Genomic DNA, 25,819 nt, shown 5'->3' with positions numbered 1-25,819 from the left:
AAAGCAACAGAATACACATTCTTCTCTAGTGCACATGGAACATTCTCCAGAATAGATCACATTCTCGGTCCTAAATCAGGTCTCAACCATTATCAAAAGATTGGAATCATTCCCTGCATATTTTCAGACCACAATGCTCTGAAGCTAGAACTCAATCACAAGAAGAAATTTGGAAAGAATCCAAATTAATGGAGACTAAACAGCATCCTTCTAAAGAATGAATGGGTCAACCAGGAAATTAAAGAAGAATTGAAAAAATTCATGGCAACAAATGATAATGAAAACACAACGGTTCAAAATCTGTGGGACTCAACAAAGGCAGTCCTGAGAGGAAAAGATATAGCGGTACAAGCCTTTCTCAAGAAACAAGAAAGGTCTCAGGTACACAATCTAACCCTACACCAAAAGGTGCTGGAGAAAGAACAAGAAAGAAACCCTAAACCCAGCAGGAGAAGAGAAATCATAAAGATTAGAGGAGAAATCAATGAAATAGAAACCAAAAAAACAATAGAACAAATCAATGAAACTAGGAGCTGGTTCTTTGAAAGAATTAATAAGATCGATAAACCCCTGGCCAGACTTATCAAAAAGAAAAGAGAAAGGACCCAAATAAATAAAATCATGAATGAAAGAGGAGAGATCACAACGAACACCAAAGAAATACAGACAATTATAAGAACATACTATGAGCAACTCTACACCAACAAATTTGACAATCTGGAAGAAATGGATGCATTCCTAGAGACATATAAACTACCACAACTGAACCAGGAAGAAATAGAAAGCCTCAACAGACCCATAACCAGTAAGGAGATTGAAACAGTCATCAAAAATCTCCAAACAAACAAAAGCCCAGGGCCAGATGGCTTCCCGGGGGAATTCTACCAAACATTTAAAGAAGAACTAATTCCTATTCTCCTGAAACTGTTCCAAAAAATAGAAATGGAAGGAAAACTTCCAAACTAATTTTATGAGGCCAGCATCACCTTGATCCCAAAACCAGACAAGGATCCCATCAAAAAAGAGAACTACAGACCAATATCCTTGATGAACACGATGCAAAAATTCTTGCCAAAATACTAGCCAATAGGACTCAACAGTGCATTAAAAGGATTATTCACCACAACCAAGTGGGATTTATTCCAGGGCTCCAAGGTTGGTTCAACATCCACAAATCAATCAGTGTGATACAACACATTAATAAAAGAAAGAACAAGAACCATATGATACTCTCCATAGATGCTGAAAAAGCATTTGACAAAGTACAGCATCCCTTCCTGATCAAAACTCTTCAAAGTGTAGGGATAGAGGGCATATACCTCAATATTATCAAAGCCATCTATGAAAAACCCACCACAAATATCATTCTCAATAGAGAAAAACTGAAAGCTTTTCCGCTAAGGTCAGGAACACAGCAGGGATGTCCGTTATCACCACTGCTATTCAACATAGTACTAGAAGTCCTAGCCTCAGCAATCAGACAACAAAAGAAAATTAAAGGCATCCAAATAGGCAAAGAAGAAGTCAAACTATCACTATTTGCAGATGATATGATACTATATGTGGAAAACCCAAAAGACTCCACTCCAAAACTGCTAGAACTTGTACAGGAATTCAGTAAAGTGTCAGGATATAAAATCAATGCACAGAAATCAGTTGCATTTCTCTACACCAATGACAAGACAGAAGAAAGAGAAATTAAGGAGTCCATCCCATTTACAATTGCACCCAAAACTATAAGATACCTAGGAATAAACCTAACCAAAGAGACTAAGAATCTATACACAGAAAACTATAAAGTACTCATGAAAGAAATTGAGGAAGACACAAAGAAATGGAAAAATGTTCCATGCTCCTGGATTGGAAGAATAAATATTGTGAAAATGTCTATGCTACCTAAAGCAATCTACACATTTAATGCAATTCCTATCAAAGTACCATCCATTTTTTTCAAAGAAATGGAACAAATAATCCTAAACTTTATATGGAACCAGAAAAGACCTCGAATAGCCAAAGGAATATTGAAAAAGAAAGCCAAAGTTGGTGGCATCACAATTCCGGACTTCAAGCTCTATTACAAAGCTGTCATCATCAAGACAGCATGGTACTGGCACAAAAACAGACACATAGATCAATGGAACAGAATAGAGAGCCCAGAAATAGACCCTCAACTCTATGGTCAACTAATCTTCGACAAAGCAGGAAAGAATGTCCAATGGAAAAAAGACAGCCTCTTCAATAAATGGTGTTGGGAAAATTGGACAGCCACATGCAGAAAAATGAAATTGGATCATTTCCTTACACCACACACGAAAATAGACTCAAAATGGATGAAGGATCTCAATGTGAGAAAGGAATCCATCAAAATCCTTGAGGAGAACACAGGCAGCAACCTCTTCGACCTCAGCCGCAGCAACATCTTCCTAGGAACATCGCCAAAGGCAAGGGAAGCAAGGGCAAAAATGAACTATTGGGATTTTATCAAGATCAAAAGCTTTTGCACAGCAAAGGAAACAGTTAACAAAACCAAAAGACAACTGACAGAATGGGAGAAGATATTTGCAAACGACACTATCAGATAAAGGGCTAGTGTCCAAAATCTATAAAGAACTTAGCAAACTCAACACCCAAAGAACAAAGAATCCAATCAAGAAATGGGCAGAAGACATGAACAGACATTTCTGCAAAGAAGACATCCAGATGGCCAACAGACACATGAAAAAGTGCTCCACATCACTCGGCATCAGGGAAATACAAATCAAAACCACCATGAGATACCACCTCACACCAGTCAGAATGGCTAAAATGAACAAGTCAGGAAATGACAGATGCTGGCGAGGATGCGGAGAAAGGGGAACCCTCCTACACTGTTGGTGGGAATGCAAGCTGGTGCAACCACTCTGGAAAACAGCATGGAGGTTCCTCAAAATGTTGAAAATAGAACTACCCTATGACCCAGCAATTGCACTGCTGGGTATTTACCCTAAAGATACAAACGTAGTGATCCAAAGGGGCACGTGCACTCAAATGTTTATAGCAGCAATGTCTACAATAGCCAAACTATGGAAAGAACCTAGATGTCCATCAACAGACGAATGGATAAAGAAGATGTGGTATATATACACAATGGAATACTATGCAGCCATCAAAAGAAATGAAATCTTGCCATTTGCGACGACGTGGATGGAACTAGAGGGTATCATGCTTAGCGAAATAAGTCAATCGGAGAAAGACAACTATCATATGATCTCCCTGATATGAGGGAGAGGAGATGCAACATGGGGGGTTAAGGGGGTAGGAGAAGAATAAATGAAACAAGATGGGATTGGGAGGGAGACAAACCATAAGTGACTCTTAATCTCACAACACAAACTTAGGGTTGATGGGGGGAGGGGGGTTAGGAGAGGGGTGGTGGGTTTGTGGACATTGGGGAGGGTATGTGCTATGGTGAGTGCTGTGAAGTGTGTAAACCTGATGATTCACAGACCTGTACCCCTGGGGATAAAAATATATGTTTATAAAAAATAAAATTAAAAAAAGAGAGAGAGCAGAAAGTGTGGGGGGGGGAGGGTCAGAGAGTGAAGCAGACTCCCCGATGAGCAGGTATCCTGACACAGGGCTCAATCCCAGGACCCCAGGGTCATGACCTGAGCCGAAGGCAGACACTTAAACCAACTGAACCACCCAGGTGCCCCTAACCTGATCTTTTTTTTTTTTTTCAAAGGTGGCGGGGGCAGGGGAGAAGTGGTCCTTCCACCCCCAAAACAGGAGAGAGTAGATTGCTGCTGCACCTGTTCTTTCCCAAGTTTTGCTTACACACTGTCTTCTTTTGTTTGCCCGTATTTCAGAGGATATAATCTTAATTCTTCAAGAAGATAGCTAGTTTCTTGGGCTTGGCCATTTGAATTTTTAAAGTAATAATTCTGCAATCCTCAAAGACTCTGATAATGTGAAAGTATAGAGCAAAGAGCATGTACTTTGAAGCCAAAGGACCTGCATTCAAATCCAAGCTCTCTCACTTAGCTTTGTATATGAGTGGAAGATTAGTTCATCTCTCTGAGCCTGGTTTCTTACCTATAAAATAGTGAGGATGATGATGACGATGATGCCTATAGGCCTAACAGTTTGTTGTGCAGATTCAACGAGATTACATGTATAAAGCACCTGGCACGGTGTTTGCCATTCGGTATATGTTCAGGAAGTGCTAAATGTCATACATACCCCACATGCTAAAGCCCACTGGCAGTGCCTGTTTATATTTGCTTTCTCTACTTTGTTGTATCTTCTTTTGCTCTTTAACTCACTGAAATTAGGCTTCCTCTTCCGTCGCTAGAACTGTTTCATTAGAGGCATCAGTGACTTCTAGTTGCAAAATCCGGCAAACTCCTTTTGGGGACCTTCTCATTGTGTGTCTCTATGGACATGATGCTATTGATCACCTCCTTCTACAGCCCAACTCCCTTTGCTTTCATGACACCGCACTCATCCAATCCTTGTATGTCTTTGACCACACTCTCTCAGCCTCCTTGGTAAGACACGGTTCCGCAAATGCTGGTGTTCCCCAAGGCTCTCTTCTGGGCCCACTGATCTCCATGCTTCTCCCTGAGCTGAGTTCTCCTTTCAAGGTGTCCGCTATTACCTGTTTGCTCATTTCATGTGATGCTCATGTTCGTGTGATGGACTGTGCATGAATTTTAAAACCAGATGGACTCAAGTTGTATTCAACCTTGTCATTTAACGTGCCCTGACCTGGGCTAAGTTATTTAACATCCCTGTGCTACAGTTGCTTTCTCTTTTAAAAAGAGCATATTTAATATTACCAACTTCTTTGATGATAGTCAAGTGTTTTCTCCTCCCAGGTGGCACATCAAATTCAACATGTCTGAAATAGAATGCAACGTATTTCCCTCTGCAGTCTCTTACTTTCTCTTGTTCAGCATGTGGCCCAGCCGTTCTCTCTCATTCTCCTGCTCAACATGTGGGAATCATCTTTTACTGTTTCTCCCTCACCTACATTTGGTCCATCATTAGGTCCTACCAGATAACCTCCAAAATATTTCTTGCCTTGGCCACTGACTCTCCATCTCTACTCTCAGTGCCATCATCTCTTGTCTAGGCTCCTGTACCAGCTTCTAACCCTGTCCTGCCCAACAGGGTAACTGCAAGCCACATGTAATTATTTACATTTAAATTAGATTAAAAATTCAGTTCCCCAGGCTAACTTGTAACATTTCAAGTGCTTGACAGCCCCACTTGGCTAGAGTCTGCTGAATTGGGTAGCACATCTATAGAACATTTTCGTTAATTGCAGAAAGTTTTTTTGGACAGTGCTGTTCTAGACCAGGGATTGGCAATTTAACACTCGAGGACCGAACCCACTGCTGTTTTTTGTAAATAAAGTTTTATTGAGGGCAGCTATGCTCATTTGTTTACATCATTACTATTACACTACAACAGTGGAGTCCATTTATTGTGACAGAGACTATACAGTTTCCAAAGCCTGTTACTATGTCTACTCTCTGGTTCTTTGTAGAAGAACTTTGGTGATTCCTACTCTAGATTAACTGTCTACCTGTCTCCCTTTTATCTTGCTTCCATGTTATTCTCTTCCATGATGATCTCTCTAAAACACAAAAATGAACATGCAGCTTCCCTTGTTGAATCCCCTTAGTGACTCCTGCTGCTTACAGGGTAAAACGTGGGCTCTTTAATGGGACACAGAACACTTTCCAAGTACATCTGTTACTCTTTCTGCCGCATTTCCCTCCCTCAAAAATCTCCTCTCATTCCAACTTGTCCGTATGTGGAAAGGCTTCCTGGCTCCTTACTCATCCTTCACAACCCAGCCTGAGGATTATTTTCATCACTAAACCCCACCTCTCTCAGGTCAGGTTGGGTGTCCCTTACCTGTGCTTCCATAATAGTGACATACCGTTACACCATTATGATTAGTGTGTTTTATGATAACATTCTCTCTTGCTCACTCTCTCTTTTTTTCTGTTTCTTACTCATCTCTGTGTTTCATTAGATCAAGGGCAAAATTTTGTTAAACTTTGCGTGGTCCAGCACTTATTGTCTGGCACATAGTAGCCATTTAATTACTTTTTGAAAAAAAGACCCCCAAGAGGTGATCAGTTAAGTTCTAACAATGTCTATCTCTTAAATATGATTCAGAATATGAGATTTTAAAGCAGGAGAAAATTAACTCTGGTGCTTAAAGGAACTTCAATTCGTTTTCGTTGGAAACTCTTTGAGAACTCATAAAATTAGAAATAGTTTAATTCTATACCTTTATCTAAAAGCCTTGAGTCTTTAGTAAATTAAAAAAAGGAGAAGTGTGGTTGGAATGGGAACAGGAAATGGTATAATGCAACAAGGAGATCTTAACAAGACTGAGTGCAGCTACTGAAGCTCTCTTAGAGTTTTCAGTTGGTTAATTGTTTTCTTTATAGTTTGGGATATTTTAATGTTTTCTCTATTTTAAAGCTCTGTATAATTTAAGAAGGCACATGGGATGCATGTGGTGGGTTATAGAGGAAAAGAAGACTGAAATAAAGCTCAGACACCTGGGCTTCAGTTACATTTCTGCTGCTGAGTTATACCCCTGCATCAGGTTTCTTTTTATAAAAGTATTTCAGTGGTGATAAATTCTTTCTTGCCTAAATGCCTTTCATTGCTATGAGGGCATATTTATACATTGCTATTAAAATTAAATAGCTGATAAGAACTTTGTACATATGCTTCTTAATATGTTAATTCAGTATTTCCTAAATAACTCCTCAGTACCTAAATGTCCCAGTCCCTACCTTCTGGGACCTTCAAATTTGGTGTCTGGTGGCATGTCTACATTTGAATAAGTAGGACTTAAATATGAAATAATGAGCTTGTAAAACAAGACATTATGTGAAAAAGGGCAAGAAAAAAGTGCTGGTATTAATGTTATAAAACAGCTGGTCTCAGACTTGTTGATCTCATAATTATTGAGGACCTGAGTGAACTTTTATTTCCTGTGGGCTTCTATCTGTTGATATTTGCCAGATTGGAAGTTAAAACTGCAACATTAAAAATATTTATTAATTCATTAATAGTAACAATAATATTTTATGTTAATGTGGGGTGTTTTTTTTTTTTTGCAAAAAATAACTACATTGCCAAAATGAAAAAAATTTTAGTGGGAACAGTGTCATGGATGTACATTTTTACAAATCTTCCTAACGTCTAGCATGGTGGTATTTAGATGGATTCTCAAGGCTGCCTCTGTTTTCAGTGTGTTGTGAAATGTTGTTTTGGTTGAAGCATATGGAAAAAAAAAAAAAAAAAAACCAGCCTCTCAGAGTTAATCATGTAATAGGAAAAGGTAGAAGTATTTGAGAAGCCTTTTGAAGTACTCAAGGATATTCTTCTCTAACATTACGCCAAAACATACCAAGAGGTAGTTTCTTAAAGCTTAGTTAAATGTAGAATCTGAAACTGTATCAATGAACTTTCCATACATAGTTACATTCAAATTCATTGGTCTCTCTGTGCTTTGAATCTTTTGCCCATGCATAATTATGTAACATCATGCCTTGGTCACTTGGTTATTTGGTCCACTGAGTTGTGTAGGCATTCCCAGTGTTGGTGCATTTATTAGTAATATTAAAAAACTTCACAGTAGTTAATGTCACCACTGATCTCATTTAAAAAATCTCTAATCTTGGGAGGCCGTCAAAGTCTTTCCAGACAGAATTTTTTCCAAAATTCTGTTTTTCATTTGAAAGTTCAAATTTTGTTATTGGCAACAAATACTGACAAGCTTCTTTTCTCGATGTGACAAACTCACTTTTCACTCTTGAGAAAATGCCTGCCAAATACCCAAGTCTAAATAACATAGTTTTTCAGTTGTTTTTTTCAAGTGAAAATGGTATTCTATGGAAAAGTCATGTAGTTTAGCTCATAATTCAAATCATCATTCAAGGGTTTTTTTCCCTTCAGACAGCTGTTATACTTTGCAGTAGAAGTGTGTTATGTATACTTCTCATTTTATCACACAGAATATTAAAAAGATATACTCAAAGGTCATGATGCAGTGAAATTCTTCTTCTTCTTCAGGGACATTCTACAGTGAAACCAGTTTTTTCCCCCTTTTGTAACTTTTTTTTTTCCCCTCCCTTGTTTTGTTTTTAATTGCCAGTGTGTGGCTGTAAAGAATACAATGTCCACTAGTACCATCTTGTGCCATCACTATGATTTGTGCTAAGATGCCAGTGATTTTATCTACCAGTGCTTTGCACTGTCATTGTAGAAGTTAGCACAAGGAGCAATGTGGATAATATTTTAATATTATAAAAAGTTTTCCCTTGTGCACCCTGCAGAAAGTCTCAGGGGTTCATGGACCACATTTTAAGATCTATTATTAATTGGTATTTGTCATACAAGCCTTCATAGAGAAGGCAGAACATATTCTTAAAATGTTTTAGGATGTTTTTAGAAGTGGGTGGGGATGGGAGACCCTCCATTCAAGGAAGAAGGAATGAACATAAGTTTTAAAAAAGTGGAATAATCATGCTCTATGAAAGAGAAGCCTAAACTTGCAGAATCAAAAAGTATGTCTAGGAGGAAGGTGGCAAGACAGAGAGGGTGTTGAGTGTCAGAGAGAGCTGATTGCCCTTGACCTGGTGGACAGGGAGAATGTAGACCTGTGGAGGAAGACATTCTGAAAATAGCACTGAGTAATTGTAGTTTTTGGTATTTGCAGGATGGATTGGAAGACTGGAGGCAAAAGATTGTGTTAGAAAGTTAGCAGACAGCTCTTAGTTGTGTGAATGAATGGTATAATTTCATTAGTCTGGAAAATAAATAGGAGCCCCAAATTAGGCTGTGGAGATAGAGAAAAGATGACAGAATAGAGATTTTCAGGGAAGAAAAGTGAAATTGGCAATGGATGAGAAATTAGAGATAGAGAAAAGGGACGAGTTTAGGATAATTTCTCTGCTGTCTGTACATTTGAGGAATGGGCCCATGAAAAGAGATGATGAGGCAAGAGAAGACTATAGGTAAGGTGGTGGTTTTGGTTTGGAGCTGTTCAGTAAGAGGACAAACAGAGCATCTGAGTGGAAATGTAGTGAGAGGTACAGAGAGGAATTTTGGAATGATCAGATAGGGGTGACATTTGAAGCCATGAGAAAAGATGACATTGAGAGGATAAGTTGAGTGTCTAGAATGGAAGCATAAGACAAGGGAGAAAAGATAAGGAATAGTTTAGAAGAAGGGGAGCCAAAATAACATTGGGGCAGAAGATAACTTTTCTAAAATTAAGTTTCTGAATCCCTAAAATTTCAGAGTTAATATTTATTAAACACCAGTGTTTACATGCCTGAAAGAATGACATTTGCAACCATGATATAACTAGGGTCAATTTACTGCCCAGTCTCTGTGTAGAGTCCCAGAAACAGTACAGCCATCCAAAACCTTATTGGAGTTTTTCCAAGGATGTCAACAAAGATCCAGTTTGTTACTCACAGCAACACTTCTTAAAATTCTTTTCGCTCCTCTTGAACTCACAATATCTCCCGAACCCTGCAGCTTTCCCAAGCCTCATTCAAACTTCGACTCTCAACTCTGAACTCCAAAAACTCACTGAACCAGTGCTGTGTAGGGACTGGTTTTTTGCTTTCATCCTCTTTTCTCACTTTTTTCATTCTTTCTCTACCTGCAGGGAGGCCCTTCTGCTTTTCCCAGATGTGAATTATACCATATAATACATTGTTTTTACACTATTTGTAGTTAGTAGCACACTGTGCACAGTAATTCCCAGGACATAACTGCAAGATTCAAGTTAGTTTAGAAGGGCAATGGGAGGAAGAAGTGCTAAATGACCAAAGACAGATTTTTCTCTGTGGAGTTGGCTGAGGATTATAAACACATACAATGTGCTATCTTTTCTTGTATACCTTGTCTTAGTAATAACTGTAGATGGTGGCTAAAAGAGAGTTTTTCCTCTGTCCTTTCTTCCCACATGCATGTCTTCCTTCTTCCTCCTACCCCTTTCCCTCTCAGCTTCAATACACTGACAAACTATTAGCCTTTATTGGGATGAAAGAGTGTTTGAAGGGCACCTGGGTGGCTCAGTGGGTTAAAGCCTCTGCCTTCGGCTCAGGTCATGGTCCCAGTGTCCTGGGATCGAGCCCCACATCGGGCTCTGTGCTCTGCAGGGAGCCTGCTTCCCCCTCTCTCTCTATCTGTCTGCCTCTCTGCATACTTGTGATCTCTGTCTGTCAAATAAATAAATAAAATCTTAAAAAAAAAAAAAAGAGTGTTTGAATTAGGTAAAAAGTAGATTCCAACAAAGTAAGTGGCCCTTCTGATCTGAGAGAGGAAGAGCAACTATATAAAATATTTCTTCACCTTGAATTAATATATGAGCTCTTTCTTTAAGAAGAAATTGGCTTGGGGCACCTGGCTGGTTGAGTTGGTTAAGCGTCCAACTCTTGATTTCAGCCCAGGTCATGATCTTGGGGTCAAGAGATCGAGCCCCAAGTGGGGCTCTGTGCTGGGCATTGAGATTTCCTTTTTCCCTCTTTCTGCTCCTCTCCTGTTTGCTCACACATGCACGTGTGTGCTCTCTCTCTCTCTCAAAATTAACTAATTAATTAAAAAAATGGTCTCACTTAAAGAACAGGCACTGGTCACTTGAAAAAAATTGGCAGAAGATAAATATGGTGATTGCATGGTAAAGCCAAAGGACAAGTTCTTTAAGTCTGGATTTGTAGATAATCACCTTCTCACACAGCCAAATATTTGGAAAGTGCGTGAAGTGCTTGAAAAACAAAGTATAAGTATTCTGGACTAAATACAGTATAGAACTTGTAAGAAGAGAAAAGTCTAGAAAGGTTGAGTCAGGGGAGACCAGTTGGGTCATTGTAGTCATAGATGTAAGAGATACTGAGGACCAAAGATTATAATGGCAGCAATGAGAATGGGATGAATCAGGGATGGATAAGGACACGAAATGGACAGGGCTTGGTTACAGACTGTTGGGATAATAGTATAGGATGACTGCAAGTTGTTGGTGATACCATTGATAAAGATTGGGAGGATTAGTAGGTATAAATTTCCAGTTATAAAATGAGTGGGGATGTAAGGACAGCATGGGGAATATAATCAATAATCTTGTGTCAACTTTGCATAATGACAGGCAATAACTAGACTTATGGTGATCAGTTCCCAGTGTATACATATGTGGAACCACTATGTTGTACACTTGAAACTAATATACTATGCTATGTCAATTATACTTCAGTTTTTAAAATAAATAAAATCTACAGAACACACACACACACACACACACACACACATGTTTTCCACAGAAAGACCTGAATTTGAACAAAGAAAAGCAAACACTGGGATGTTTATGACACACTAACATACAAACTGTATTGAAATGATGGCCTTTGGGCTCTTTCCAGTCTTACCCAGCTCCCTGAAATATAACCATTTAATTATACAAACCAATTTTCTATAGCTTATTGTTATTGTGAAAGTTTGCTTATGCAAATTCCTTAATTTTTATATTAAAATGGAGTTTATTCATGAAAATAAAAATGTTTCCATCTATCAAAAAACCCACAAATGATTGGGAGGATCAGAAGAGAAACAGGCAGTTTTCTGTGGCAGTGGTGGGGAGGAGTGGTTAGGTAAGGAATAGGGGATTGGTTTCAGGCATGTTGAGTTTTGGGCATATATGAGAATTTGTGATTTGTGTTGTGTTGTCTTGTGATTGGCGATGCTCACCAATAAATGAGGTGAAAATGTTCAACAATAAATTAAAAATCTGGAACTACAAGTAGACCTTGAGAGAGGACTTGAAATTAGAGATTAATGTTAGGATGTTGAGCCCTTGAGAGTGGTTGAAATGTCCTTGGTAATGCATAGAAAAGGGAATGGTGCTTGGGAGGCACAAATATTTAAGGGACAGGCAGAGGAAGTAGAGACTGAGAAAGTGTAGTTAAGAACCAAGAGGAAAATAGTATCATGGAGGTCAGGAGAGATGGAAGTATGATGGTTGGCAATGTTGTATGCTATAGAAAGGCCACTTAGGATGAAGGCTAAGACAGACCCACTGTCTTGGATATGGAAAAGCGGCTGGTGACCAATTTCTTTTGTAAGGGAATGTGATTGTATTGTACTGGGTTGTGAAGTGGACAAGAATGTTTGTGAATATACTGTTGACTTCCCTTTCAGAAAGCATGATAGGGAAGACGAGCAGAGGAGAGACTTTTGGATTAGGAAGAATTGAGCATGTTGGTGAGAGAGACAAAAGAATCCATCTAGATGGAACAAGAAGGAGATCTTACATTAGTACGGTACATTTGTCACAATTCATGAACAAATACATTATTATTAACCAAAGTCTGTACTGTATTCAGAATTCCTAAGTTTTATCTATTCTGTACCAGGACCCCCTCCAGGATACCACATTACATTTAGTTATATCTCCTTAGACTCCTCTTTGTGTGACAGTTTCTCAGATTTCTGTTGTTTTTTGAGGTGTTTTTGAGTACTGGTCAGGTGTTTTGTGGAATATTTCTCATTTTGGATTTGTCTGATGTTTTTCCTCATGATTAGACTCGGGTTATGGGGTTTTGGGAAGAAGACTACAGAAGTAAAGTGCCATTCTCATGACAGCATGTTAGGCCTCCCTGCTATAAACATGACTTAACGCTGGATGTTTTCCTTGTTCACCTGGCTGAAGTGGGTTTGTCAGATTTCTCAATTTTAAAGGTACTCTTTCTATCCCACTTGCCTTCTATCCTGAACTTTGGAAATAAGTCACTGTGAGTAGCTCCCCTTTTGGGGAGTGGGGAGTTACACCTTATTTCATTGAGAGTGCAGTATCTACAGAAATTATTTGTACTTATTCTGCATAGGATATTTATCTTTTATCTTCCAATCACTCATTCCTTCATTCATTTATAATACTATGGATTCATGGATATCTATTTATACTTCAGGTGGTTTTAATCTAGTACTACATTATTTATTTATTATTTGTTCAAAATGTTAGAGCTTTTGCCATTGAGCTCTTTTGGTTGGTTTCTGTGTGCCTTTGGTAGAACCTCATCATTTTGGTTCTTGAGTACTTCCTTACTTTCTGACAGTAAAATATGCTGGATTCTTATTGTATATTCTCTGTTCCAGCCCTAGAATGAGCCTTGTCTCAAGGAGCCCTGGTTCCTTTTATTGGAGAATGGTATTAGAAACCAAGATCTAGGCCCTGGGTGTGCTCATTACTGTGGAGCGTCATTGTTTCTGTGTTCTTCCAGATGACAACTTGGAAGTATACTAACCTGTGTATACATAGCTAGCTATAATTGTTTCTGCTACATCCGTATTTATATTAAGCTAAATGAGTTCACACTGATGTTTTCAACTCTAATCCAGTAGCATATGGATCAGTCTAGACTTTTCCACTCACTTGTCTGTAACTTTCCACTCCAGCAGTGAGACACTTGGTCCCCAACTCACCATCAAACAGATGTACTTATTTGCTAAATCCCAATATATATGTATAATGGTTTCAGAATTATTAACCTGTACTTCCATGACACAGAACTTTACCAACTGGAATACAGTGCATGTGTACAGTTTCTTTTGTCTTGAGTCTTACAGCTACCATACATTTTCACAGTTACTTAGATTACCTGTTTTGACCCCACTTCCTACAGTGAGGTTATATATGTATTTGTAAAGCAGTTAGATTCTTTTGTCACAGTCTAGATTCCATCCTGGCACCCCCAGCCTCCTAAGTGACATTTTAAAATTTGTACATACTCTTCATGCTGTTCTGTGGATTTTGACAAATGCATAACATCATATACTCACCAATACAGTATTAGACAGAATTGTTTCACCACCCTAAATTATCTCTTATGCTTCACTTACTCCATTCTCTTCCTCTCTTCCTGAACCTCTGGCAACTACTGACCTGTTTTGTCTTTTTAGTTTTGCTTTTTCTGAAATGTTATATAAATGGAATCATACTGGGAGTAGCATTTTCAGACCGGTTCCTTTCATTTAGTAATATGTATTTAAGAGTCATCCATGTCATTATGTAAATTGGTAGCTTATCCTTTTATTGCTGAATGGCATTCCGTTATGTGGATATACCACCATTTGCTTATCCAGTTTTCTTATCTTGAGAGAGACCAGGGGAGAGCAGAGGGAGAGTGAAAGGGAGATGCAGACTCCCAGCTGAGCAGAGAGACTGACATGAGGTTCAATCCCAGGACCCTGAAATCATGACCTGAGCTGAAGGCAGATGCTTAACCCACTGAGCCACCCAGGTGCCCCCTCCATTCACCTATTGAATAACATCTTGGTTGTTTGCTTGCTTCCAGTTTTTTGCAATTATAAATAAACCTGGTATAAACATTTGTGTGTAATTTTTTGTGTGGACTTAATTTTCAAATCAGTTGGAAAAATACCTAGGAGAGTGATTGCTGGATTATGTGCTATAAACATGTTTAGTGTTATAACTACCATATTGTTTTCCAAAGTGGCTTTATCATTTTATTCTTGTTAGCAAGGCTTTAAAATTCCTGTTGTTCCATATCCTTGCTAGCAATTGGTATTGCCAGAATTTTGGATTTTAATCGTTTTTATAGGTATGTAGTAGTATCTCATAGTTTTAATTTACAGTCTTCTAATGACAAATGATGCTGAACACCTTATATTCTTATTTTCCTTTTGTATATCTTATTTGATGAGGTGTTTAAGGTATTTTGCCCATGTTTGAATTGGGTTGTTGCCTTATTATTGAGTTTTAAGACTTCTTTTTATATTTTGGATACAAGTACTTTATGTTATATGTATTTTGTAAATATTTTCTCCCAGTGCATCAATGTCTTTTTATTCTGTTTTAATAGTGCCTTTCACAGAGCAAGTTTTTAATTTTACTAAGAGTATTTTTAGTAACAATATGTTTTTCTGTGATTTTGCTTTTGGTGGTATATCTAAAGTACAATCACCAAACCCAAGATCATACAGATTTTTCCCTATGTTTTCTTCTAGAAGTTTCATAGTTTTTCATTTTATGTTTAAGGCTGTGGCTCCTTTTGAGTTGCTTTTTGTGTGAAATGTGATGTCTGCCTACATTCATTTTTCTGCATATGAATATCCAATTGTTCCAGTTGTTTGTTGGAAAAACTATTCCTTCTCCGTTAAATTACCTTTATACTGTAGTCAAAAATCAGTTGAGTAAATTTGTGTAGGTCTATTTCTGGACTAACACTGTTGATCTATTTGTTCTTTTACCAATGCTATGCTGTCTTGAATACTGTAGCTTTATATAGTAAGTCAGTCTTGAAGTGGGTAGTACAAGTCTGCCAACTTTCTTCCTTTTCAGAATTGTGTTGGCTATTCTAGGCCCTTTGCCTCTCTATATAAATCTTAGGAGGATGTTCACTGAATTTTAAAAACTAAAAACTAAATTTAAAAAGTTAATCTTTGGAGATGCAGAGTAAATGTGATGCTTTTGAAATTTTTTCCAGGTGGTTCTTTGAAGCTCTGAAGTATCCTAAATTTTCCAAGGCTAACGTCATCAATGGAATACTCATGACAGTGGTGTTCTTCATCGTACGGATTGTCCCAATACCTCCTTTTTATAGTTACATATATTCCTTGTTAGGAACAGAAGCCTACATAAGGCTTGGATTTTTAATCCAATGTTCCTGGATCTCTACTTGTGTTGTTTTGGATGTGATGAATGTCATGTGGATGATCAAAATTACAAAGGGTTGCATCAAAGTCATCTCTCTCATCAGACAAGAGAAAGCCAAAAGTAGTCTGCAGAATGGAAAACTTGACTAAAGGTGGGCTACTGATAAGCACACATCATTACTACCCACATTATATCTACTGATAGGATGAATTCTTGGCATGTTCTAGTACTTCTTATTAATTATATTTGTTAACAAGGGTTTCAGTGCTCTTTTTTTTAATCTTTAGAAAAGAGAAACTAAAACTTAGTTTTTATTCCAAGATTTCTTTTCTGATTTTCTTCTGCATTGTAAGCATGGATAAAATCTTAAAGATTTAAATAAAAAATTATACATATAATGGTGAATCTTTTCAGAAATCTGTTAACCTGCATTGGTATTTTTCTCTGTGAAAAGGCAACTGTGCTTATTGGGTGCACTTGGTTTTATGTCATCAGATTTGCTGAAAGAGGGGAACTGCTTTTATATGTGTAAATAGCCCTCAACATTTTGTTGTACTGCACTCATTTCCCACTGTGGCTGTCAATATCCGTTTAGGGCTTAGTTTCTAAATTGTTGAAATGTTTTCTTCGGCTGTTAGAAATGATGTAGTTTTGGTTTAGATATGCTGTTGTTTATGAGTGATGAAGTATTTTGCTTACTTTGGGAATATTAGTTCAGTCATGGAAATACTTTAATTTTTAAATTTTTCAGATGTCACTTTATTATTTCTATTTTTAACATTTTATCAAAATACTGCTTTTTTAATTTGTAGTAAATCTTAAGACAGATCTTAACAGAGCTCCTTAAGAGACAAATTTCTCTTTCTAAAAATGCATGTTATGTATGACTATTTAGGCTAATAGGAGGAATCATTAAGAAAAAAGCTTTAACACTGCTGTCTCTGTTTCCCTTGTACTTTTTCTGTGAAAAATATATCATTTCTACTTGTAAAACCTCCCCTAAGTTCAGAACCCAACATCATCAGTACCAAAGTGTTATCCAGTGTATATTTGTCATGCTCCTAACATGACATAGGCCTCTTCTTAAGGAGACCAAAACTCCAAAAAGTCAGTATTCACATTTTTACTCACAGTTTACATCCATGCTTGCTTAACCAACATTTTGAGTGCTTTGAATTTCTGTCTTTCCTAAAGGACAGGAAAAAAATAGATAATTTAATCCAAGTATTCCGATCATTAATATCCTTGTCTCATGTGATGATCAATGGCTGGTGACTCTGGTTTTTTGGTTTTGGGTTTTTTTGTGTGTGTGTATGTGTAAGTATATGTTTGCTTTTTCTTTGATTCTTACAACCCAAATATAGAATTATATAGTTAGCTATTACTGCCTTTATTTATTTTTCTCAAGTACTTGATTTTAATGATTGTTATTACCTAAGAAAGAAAGAAATTTAATCAGTGATGGCTGCTTGAGTTTAATTGAACCAAAACTAAAAGATCTAATCCACTCAGTTTCTCAGCTGACAGGAGAATGATTCACTTTAACTGTCCATGTTATGATGGTGAAGGGAGGCTGGCTGGATAGATCAGACTTTGATTTGATTTGATTTGATCTGGCTGTCTAATGCAGAGAGAGACTGATAAGTTTTAGAACATTTAAAGAAGGTAATTGAAATCTCAGTCAATAACTCAGTGAGAAAATCAGATTGATTGGTTTATAGTAGGTATACTTATTTTTGAAAGACTTAATTAAAGTAATGTAAAGTATAGGTATTTGTTTTTAAAGCTACTAATATTACATTGATAATTTGTTACCAAATTTAGTACCTTTGACATCATAGGCACTTAAGTGCATATTGGTTGTTTAGGGGGGTAGGAAAGCACATGGTTTTATCTTGCTCTTTTCTTGTTCTTTTGCAAGAAAACTGGATTTTTAAAAGGAAAACATTTATATTAGAAAACTATTTTGGAAATTCCTTTAAAAAGAAGCAAAACTTGAAATAAATATTTTTGACTCTTGGGATATTTCTATAGTTTCTGAACACAGATTTTAAACCCACCATCAAAATGAAGACAATATAAAGCAATATATTGCAATGTATCTTAATATAAAACTCACTCATCAGTGAGCTTCCATATAGCAGTTTCAGTTTTTATAGTTGCTATTTCATGCTTAAAACTTTATTTTTACTTTCATTGATAGCACTTTTCATTAGTATAGTTGCTCACAAAACAAGTGTTTAAAATATCCATGTTTTGAACTAAAGTTCATTATCCCCTTAGTCAGCAATTCTTATTTTATGCTGACTGCATCACAGCTAATTCAACGTCCATATTCAATATCCAAAAGTAGAAGCTACATATTTCCTTGTACAACACGCATGAAATGGAAAAGACACTATAAATAAACTGCCATACTACTTCAAGTCAGATCTTTATAGGAGCTATACTTCACTGTTCTGTGATTGTATCCACCTACCTAAGATACAAGGAGTTAAAGACAGAACATGTCATTTATTAAACAATGAATTTTTCATTTATTAAATGACAAACTTTTGCTAGACATTTTACATATTAAGTATTTTGACTACACAGATTAATTAGAATGATTCTATTAGGCATTCTGAATTTAACAACTATTAAAATATTTGTAGCAAATAAAAGCAAATCGGTATAAATTTTTAAGCAGCTCTATTTTTATAAAAAAAGATTAGTGACAACCTATAACTATAAAGATGTTCTTTGAATGTGCAGTAGTCTAAAAAATAACAATTCTTACAAAATTTTGAAAGTGAATGAAAATCAACTAAATAGCATGCAAGATCATCGATTTTGCATCTGATATTTTGTTTGGGAGAATTTAAAAATTATGAGCTTGAATTTATAGAATTTGCATTCTTGTCTCTGAAATCCTTCTAATGAGTATTGTTTGCATTTATTTAAAATTCAAAATGAAGTCATATATGAGTGCAAAGAAATTAACTCCTGCATAAGTCGTGTCTTGATACCTTACAGTAGGTTAAGATGCAATTTTTATTCCAGCTGTTTAGTTTTGTTGTTTCATGGGTTAGTGCTATGTTTAGAGAAATAATAATGTCTTCACCATTCCTGAGGGTGACTGATATACCATGAATGCCCCAGTATGACTTGTAAAGGTCTAGTTTTAAAAACTTCCTCATTTATAGGTGTTTGAATCAAATTCTTTTCTAAATTTTAATCTGTTTGACTCAACTTTTTGCTGAAGTGTCAGTTTTTAGATTGTACACTTTCTGTGAGGTGCATTGGGTGTTTGGAGAACAGTTCATGGACGTGAAGGGCCAGTTTTATGGTTGGTTACACCATTTGTCATCATGCGTTAGGAACAGTCTTGTTGTGGAGATATCAAGGGGAAAGTGTTGTCATACTCATATTTGTTCTCTTTCATTTTTAAGGGAAATAAACATGTCCTGAAAGGCACTATTAAAATAAATGTTTGAATAAATTTCAGTTTCTAGGTTACTCTTAACTCCAATATGGAAATAAACATACAAATTGGCTTTCAGTGGTTGAGTCTGTCGCTTGAAAATTGAGAAATCCATGTCATTGTTGGCCTCATCGGTTATACTTCATGGAACACTATGTGTTTGTGTGTCTTGGGTTCCAGAAGAAGCAAACTCCTACAATTTTGTCAGAAATGTGGCACAGTGTTTCTCCATTGGTACTATCCAGCACAGCAGCGAGACCCCTCCTGTATCTAGAGACCTTGGGCACACACACAAACCACCCAGCCTTAACCACAGCTTGGTTGACCACAGGCACACTAAAGCTCCTGCAAGGGATTTTTCACAAGAAGTACATGGGGTATGTGTGAGAACAGTGAGAAGCCAGCAGCACCTGGAGTTGGAGACGACACGACTGATTTTCCCTTAAAAGGCATGATGCCCCTCCCTCACCTAGAAGTTTTTCTCTGAATCCTTCCAGCCCTTCTAACTTGTCCTCCTAACACCCTTAAGATTTTACCAGCACCTCCATCCCTTATGTCAGCACCTTTCAAGATCTTCTTTTGAGGCTTCCCCATACCCATAAGCTTTCTGGTCTATTGTGGCAAACTTCAGAGTTTTCGAGTATGTTCTTCCATTGGGGGGGGGGGAGCATTGCAGTAAGTTTTAAGTAGAGTTCAGCAAACCATAATTGCCAAGAGGCTCTCAGAAGCTATTTAGTATTTAATAATACTTGTTATGAGATGAAACAAGGCTAATAAGGTTCTGGTTTTATTGAGAAACATCTGTAGTCTTTTTGTTAAACTGGCTTAGCAGTAAGAGCTTTATATATGTTTCACCGAGGGATTCATTGTAGGCCTGTAAATTATCTAAATGTTCTTTCTTAGCCACTGTGGCAGCAGGACAAATGGACGTAGCTCTGTTATGAGGCTGTTAGGAGGAGGGGCTGCTGGTCTGTGGTAGCATTCCTGAGTCCTGCTCTTTAATTGAGCTGGTTTAGTTATGGTCATGTTTCTTTTAACTTACCAGCAAGTGGATTACTCAGCATGTTTTACGAATGCAACACCCAAGGACTTGAGCCCTATCCCTTTCTAGCTCAGACCTCAAACTGCCCCTACCAGCCTTGGTAGTAAGTTGTACCTTTATTTGAAGATATTTTGGATAGCAATGGAGAACCGAAGGCTAGCTGATAAAGATTGGTTTGTTTGCATTGAAAATGTTTACACTGGCTCCCTTGTTGGTTACACCATAAACCATTTGTTTGCATTGAAAATGTCTACAGCAAACTAGACAGTTTCGGTATCAGGCCCTATATTTAAGACCAAAAACAATGAGAAGTATTTCTAAATCTTAAAGATATAATACCTCTGGCTGAAAACTTGTTAACCATCATCTGTATATTTTTTTTCTTTCTGTCTTTACATAATTCTGTAATTAAGTGTGCATTAGATATTTGCTACTTCTTGGTTAATGAAGCCTAAAATATAACTGTAAATAAAATATGCCATATATTTTTCTGTTTCTTGCTTGGTTTGCTTTGATTATAATTATGTCTGCTTTTTACTTAAGGAATTTTTGCACAGATAATACTCTTGTTACTTACTTGTAACTAGGATGCGTTATGAGGTTTTTGGGGTAATTATTAGAATTTGTAATAACTTTTAGACATAGATTTCATTTGAAAAAGCCGCTTGAAAATTGCAGCAAATGTGATAGCTCTAGTGATATACACATTTTTTTTCTGGGAATATACAAACCTTACTATTTAATTGTTATAAAGATTTTGGAAGTCTTTCAAAATACATTTAATATTTTGAGAACACATCTCCTAATTTATTTCTGTAAGGATGAATGAAGAACTTTGTCTTATTTACAAAATGTGAGACTTGGTAATTTATAAATCAGTGTTACTCAGATTTATCAGCAATTAAAATAGCAATTTAGTATTCTTGGTCTCTGGTTGTGCTTAATTTGAATGGGATTAATGAATATCTCTAGGTAATTCCCTTAAAATTTAAAAATGTCTGTATTCTTTGTTTGTATGTGTGTCAGTTTAAAGTATATGCAAGTTCTAAGCAATAATCTGCATGTTCTACAAGGTTGGCATTCCTTTGTCCTGGCATTTTATTTAATATTAATTTTAAGAATATGTATAAAATCAGTCCTAAATATATAAATCATCCCTCCTCCCAATGAAAATCTTGAGATTTTCCTGTGTTAGAACACTAATGTGGTACAAAGCTTTGTATTTTGTGAAAAAAAATTAATAAAATCACAATCATTTAGTGCAAAAGTTTGAGTCTGCAAAGTGTACACTATAACTACAATTAATGAATAGATGATAAAAATTGCTTTCCTCAAGTCATCTCTCCTAGCTCTTGAATCCAAAAGCTAATATTTATTCTTCAAGATGTTTATAGAGTTTGTTTACCCTCTTTCTTCCCTTTTGTCCCTGGGGTCCCTGCCATATAACAAACCAGGAGGCATAGCAAACACTGTAGTCATGCTTGTTGATGGGAAGGATGGTGCTATCTAATCAATACACTCTTAGATTAAGTAAAACTTCGGCAGTTATGTTTTTAATCTGCTTCCCTGTGTCCTTTAGACCTCTCATATGGTCTTGAATGTTTTTTGCCTAATGTCTTGGCTGGAATCCTTCCCTTCTTAAATTGTCCATGGTCTCCATCCTGCATCTTGGTCCGAGAATATCCAGTAGATCCGAAGCAGAGAGCTAATTGCCTAGAATACTGAAGTGATTTGGCCTTTAGAGGCGTATCATGAGTCATGCTTCAGAACATGCCTAAAATGTTGTGTCAAGACTGGCAAAGGAACAGCTGAATTTCAAAATTAAAATAGCAGCCACAGCTGTTCGTGGAGAGAGGCCACAGGTAAAATTACAAGGATTCAGAACCCCTCTAAGCAAGTGTAAATGGGTGCTCTCTCTCACACCTCAGGCTGTCTCAAAGATGAGCCACCCTTTATTTCCTAGTCTTTACCAAAGTTAAGTGATTTCATTCTCTCCCTGTCAATGGTACTTAAACATGCACAAAATAAGTAAGTTGGCAGATTTGCAATTTTCCCCATTCTAGTAACTGATCATCTGTTCCTAGATGCTTCTCACAAGTTGGACTCTTCAAATGTGCACACCACATCTGCTTGAGTAGCTCATTGTTGCTTATGGCACAGTGCTCCTAGGCTTGGAGCTTGACTCTGCATTGGCTAAAAAGCCTCTTCCTCTTTTCATCTACCTTCAGCTAAATTCCGCCACATCTAGTCTTGTCATCTCAACAAATCATTGATTACACCATTTGAGAAATTACCTGAGCAGAACTTTCCAAGAAGGGGACTTCTAGGGAAAAATGAAGGGCAATATGGATGATGGGCTGCATTTCTATGGATAAAGTTCAAGGATAGATAGAAATTTGGGATGACACAGAAAAGAAAAGATAAAACAAAATAAGAAAAGAATAAAAATCACAGAGAAAAAAACAAAGAAAATGCTACGTATGTAAACATTGCATTTTGGGTGACATGAACTTACCAAAAATAATGTAATGAAATTCCTATACACATTATAAGAATTTATTAAAATGCAATGTAAACATTCATTATATATGCCTTTTTTTCTTCACTTTTTGTCTAAATTCCAGTTAGTTAACATGCAGTGCAATACTGGTTTCTGGTTAGAATTTCGTGATTCATCACTTATATACAAGACCCAGGGCTCATCATAAGTGATGAGCTTAATCCCCATCACATTTATCCCATCCCACCCCACCTCCCCTCTGGTAACCATTTGTTTTGTTTCTTAAATGCCACATTTGAGTGAAATCGTATGGTACTTGTCTTTATATATGTATGTGTATGTATGCAGGTAATGGTATGTGACTGTATCTGTCATTTGTCTCTCTTGGCAGTGTTTCACCCAGTGCTGACAGATGCCTCCTTACAGGCAGGAATGAGGGGGCACCCCCACGGAGCAGTGATTCTAGTGGGCAGCTTGAGTCTGTGGAAGACCCCAAGTCTTGGTCGGTTATAGTTAAAACAAACAAACAAACAACAACAACAACAACAAAAAACAACCAGCTATGCCCAACAGTTAAGTTTTGTGGAATAATCTGTGTTGTCAGGCTCATCATGAGAGGTTTTAGCAGATGAAATGAGCAGTTTTAAAAGTATGCTGTGGGGATGCCTGCCTGGCTCAGTCGTTAAGCATCTGCCTTCCGGCTCACGTCATGAGCCCAGAGGTCTGGGATGGAGTCCGGAATCCGCATCAGGCTCCTTGCTCAGCAGGGGGCCTGCTTCTTCCTCTATCTGCTGTTTCCCATGCTTGTACTCTCTCTCTGTCAAATAAAATTTTTTAAAAATCCTTAAAAAATAAATAAAAGTATTCTGTGCTGTGGACAAAAAGGATGAATGAATGGAAGTGGCACAAGGGGGTAGGATTTTGTTTGAATTGTAAATTAGAAAAGAGCAATTTGCAGAGAGTGAAGTGGCCAAGAGTCCAAGGTACCTGTGAAGAAGTATCTTAATCTCTGTGAGTCTTAGTTTTGTTATCTCCAACATTCCTTACAACACTTCCAACCTATGAGTAAGAGCTTTAACTTGAAACACAACAATTAGAATGGAGCAAGTGTAGCTTTAAGGCTTAGTAATATGATTGGACAGGCATCTGAGGGAGATTCTCAGTGACAGATGAATGGGAGTATGGAAATAGGCTAGGGATGGAGAAATTGGCCAAGCAACTGCAAAGTGGTTAAAAAGTGATGGGTGGCCTTGGACAAGGAGGAAAAACAAAAGGGCTAGATCTGCTAAATATTGCAAAGGGAGAACCAGAAGGATTTAGAAAACTGAATGTAACTCATGAATAAGACTGTGGAACTGAGAGGTGACAGATGCCACTAGATGTGATGTCAGAACATGGGGAGCCGAGGACTCAGTGGGAGGTTGGAGAATGGGATAGATCTTAAGGGGATGCTGTGGACAAGAGCAAAGAGGGAAGTCAGGGTTTCGGGCATTCTATAAAGGAAAGGTTAAGGTACAGTAGTTAGGAAAGCAGAGTGGAGCCTGTGGTAGATTTTAACATAATGGCCATGTGAAGAATTCATTCTTGGGGAAAGGAAAACTCTCTCTCAAAGTGCCTCATGGTTGTAGCTTCCATTGGCTTTTCTCATTTCTGAACCATGGTCTTGCCTTGACCTCTTGCATCTGTGTATTCTAGGTTCCTGTCACTGACCCATGGTTTCCCCACAGCCCTTTCAGTTCTGCTCTCTGTCCTCATGACTCAGTGCTGCCCATGGTGTCAGCCCAGCCTTCTCTAGTCAGAGATCTTGGGTAAGTTCTAGAGATGATGCCCAGAGAAGGGCATCTGGGGAGTCTGGCTGCAGGTCTAGTAGTTGGAGACTGCTGCAGACGGAGAAGACTGCAGCCTTGTGTCGGGGGCGGGTGGTGATGGTTTGACTGCCGAGGTGAGGTGGTCATTGGATAGTGGGGTTTGAGGGGGGCAAAGTTCAAAGCAGGGAGTAGAAGCCTGTGTAACCTGGAGCAGGTGCAGCCAGGCTGCCATGAATGTGTTAGGTCTCCAGTTTCTGTGTCTGAATTGCTAGAATGGTGACATGGAGAAGCACTCTAAAACGTTCCTTCTTCAACTGCCATACAGTCTCCTAATTGGTCTTTCCCACTTCATAGTCTCTCCCTGCCCATCTGTCACACACATTACTGCCTGACTCATTTTCAAACACATCCTAAATGTGTCACAGCCCCGCTCAGAATTTATTAATATTCTGAATAGAATACTCTACTCCCAAGTCTAAACTCCATCAACCAGATTTAAAGTTCTCAGTGATTTTACCCCATCCTATCCATCCAACATTCAGCAGGTGGATGCTGCATCCAAGCTGCATGCCCTTATACTTGCTATGCCTCAAGCCTGGAGGCCCTTGCCTTTCACAGATCTGTCACCTACTTAATCCTCAAGACACATATTAAGAGAATTGATTCTTCTCCATATAAACAAAACAAAACAAAAAACACATTCAGGTAGAGTTGAGAAGAATATTAAATCATGTTAATTTATATATTTTTTTTCCTAAATATTTTATTTATTTATTTATTTATGTGAGAGAGCAGGGGGAGGGTCAGAGGAAGAGGGAAAAGCAGATTCCATGCTGAGTGTGGAGCCCGATGGAGGGCTCAAATCTCATGACCCTGAGACCATGACCTGAGCCAAAATCAAGAGTCACATGCTTAACCAACTGAGCCACCTGGGCGCCCCAAATCATGTTAATATTTATTAAGCCCTGGCTAGATTGCCAAGTGAGTCCCTGGAACAACCAGTATAAATAAATTCATTCTTGACTGAGCCTAGATCCCAGAACTTTGTGTCCTGGAGAAGCTTCTGTGGCCATTGCCCAGCTGTTATGTTTTCACTAAAAAAAATTAGTATAGCCACCTCCACTGGCTGGGGCAAGTAGTGGGAGCTCAGCCCTCCTCAGGCTTCTGCACAGACTTTGTTATTTTGAGTAACATGGTGGAAAGACTTCATCTGGGAATCTGAAAACCTTGATTCCAGTTCCAGCTCACCACCTACTAGTGATTAGTTTAGGGAAGTGTTTTCACCTTCTTGGCATTTGTTTTTTTT

General features: G+C 37.7%; 1 protein-coding gene across 6 annotated transcripts in view; it reads left to right on the top strand.

Moving 5' to 3' along the window:
- Nucleotides 1-23,232, top strand: part of TLCD4 (TLC domain containing 4) — a 125,324-nt gene extending 102,092 nt beyond the window's left edge. For 5 of the 6 annotated variants that reach the window (XM_047723658.1, XM_047723660.1, XM_047723655.1 and 2 more), the window contains one exon: nucleotides 15,531-21,472. In XM_047723658.1, coding sequence (XP_047579614.1) covers nucleotides 15,531-15,849 — 319 coding nt within the window. In that variant the 3' untranslated portion in view covers nucleotides 15,850-21,472. Of the gene's footprint in view, nucleotides 1-15,530; nucleotides 21,473-23,096 lie in introns of those variants that run through there. The other variant, XM_047723661.1, reaches the window with a different exon arrangement.
- The last annotated feature ends 2,587 nt before the right edge of the window (nucleotides 23,233-25,819 follow it).

The sequence above is a fragment of the Lutra lutra genome, chromosome 4 (genome assembly GCF_902655055.1).
Source record: "Lutra lutra chromosome 4, mLutLut1.2, whole genome shotgun sequence".
Classification (NCBI taxonomy): domain Eukaryota; kingdom Metazoa; phylum Chordata; class Mammalia; order Carnivora; family Mustelidae; genus Lutra; species Lutra lutra.
Note: the sequence above shows the minus strand (reverse complement) of the source record. Positions and strands in the feature narration are given on the sequence as shown.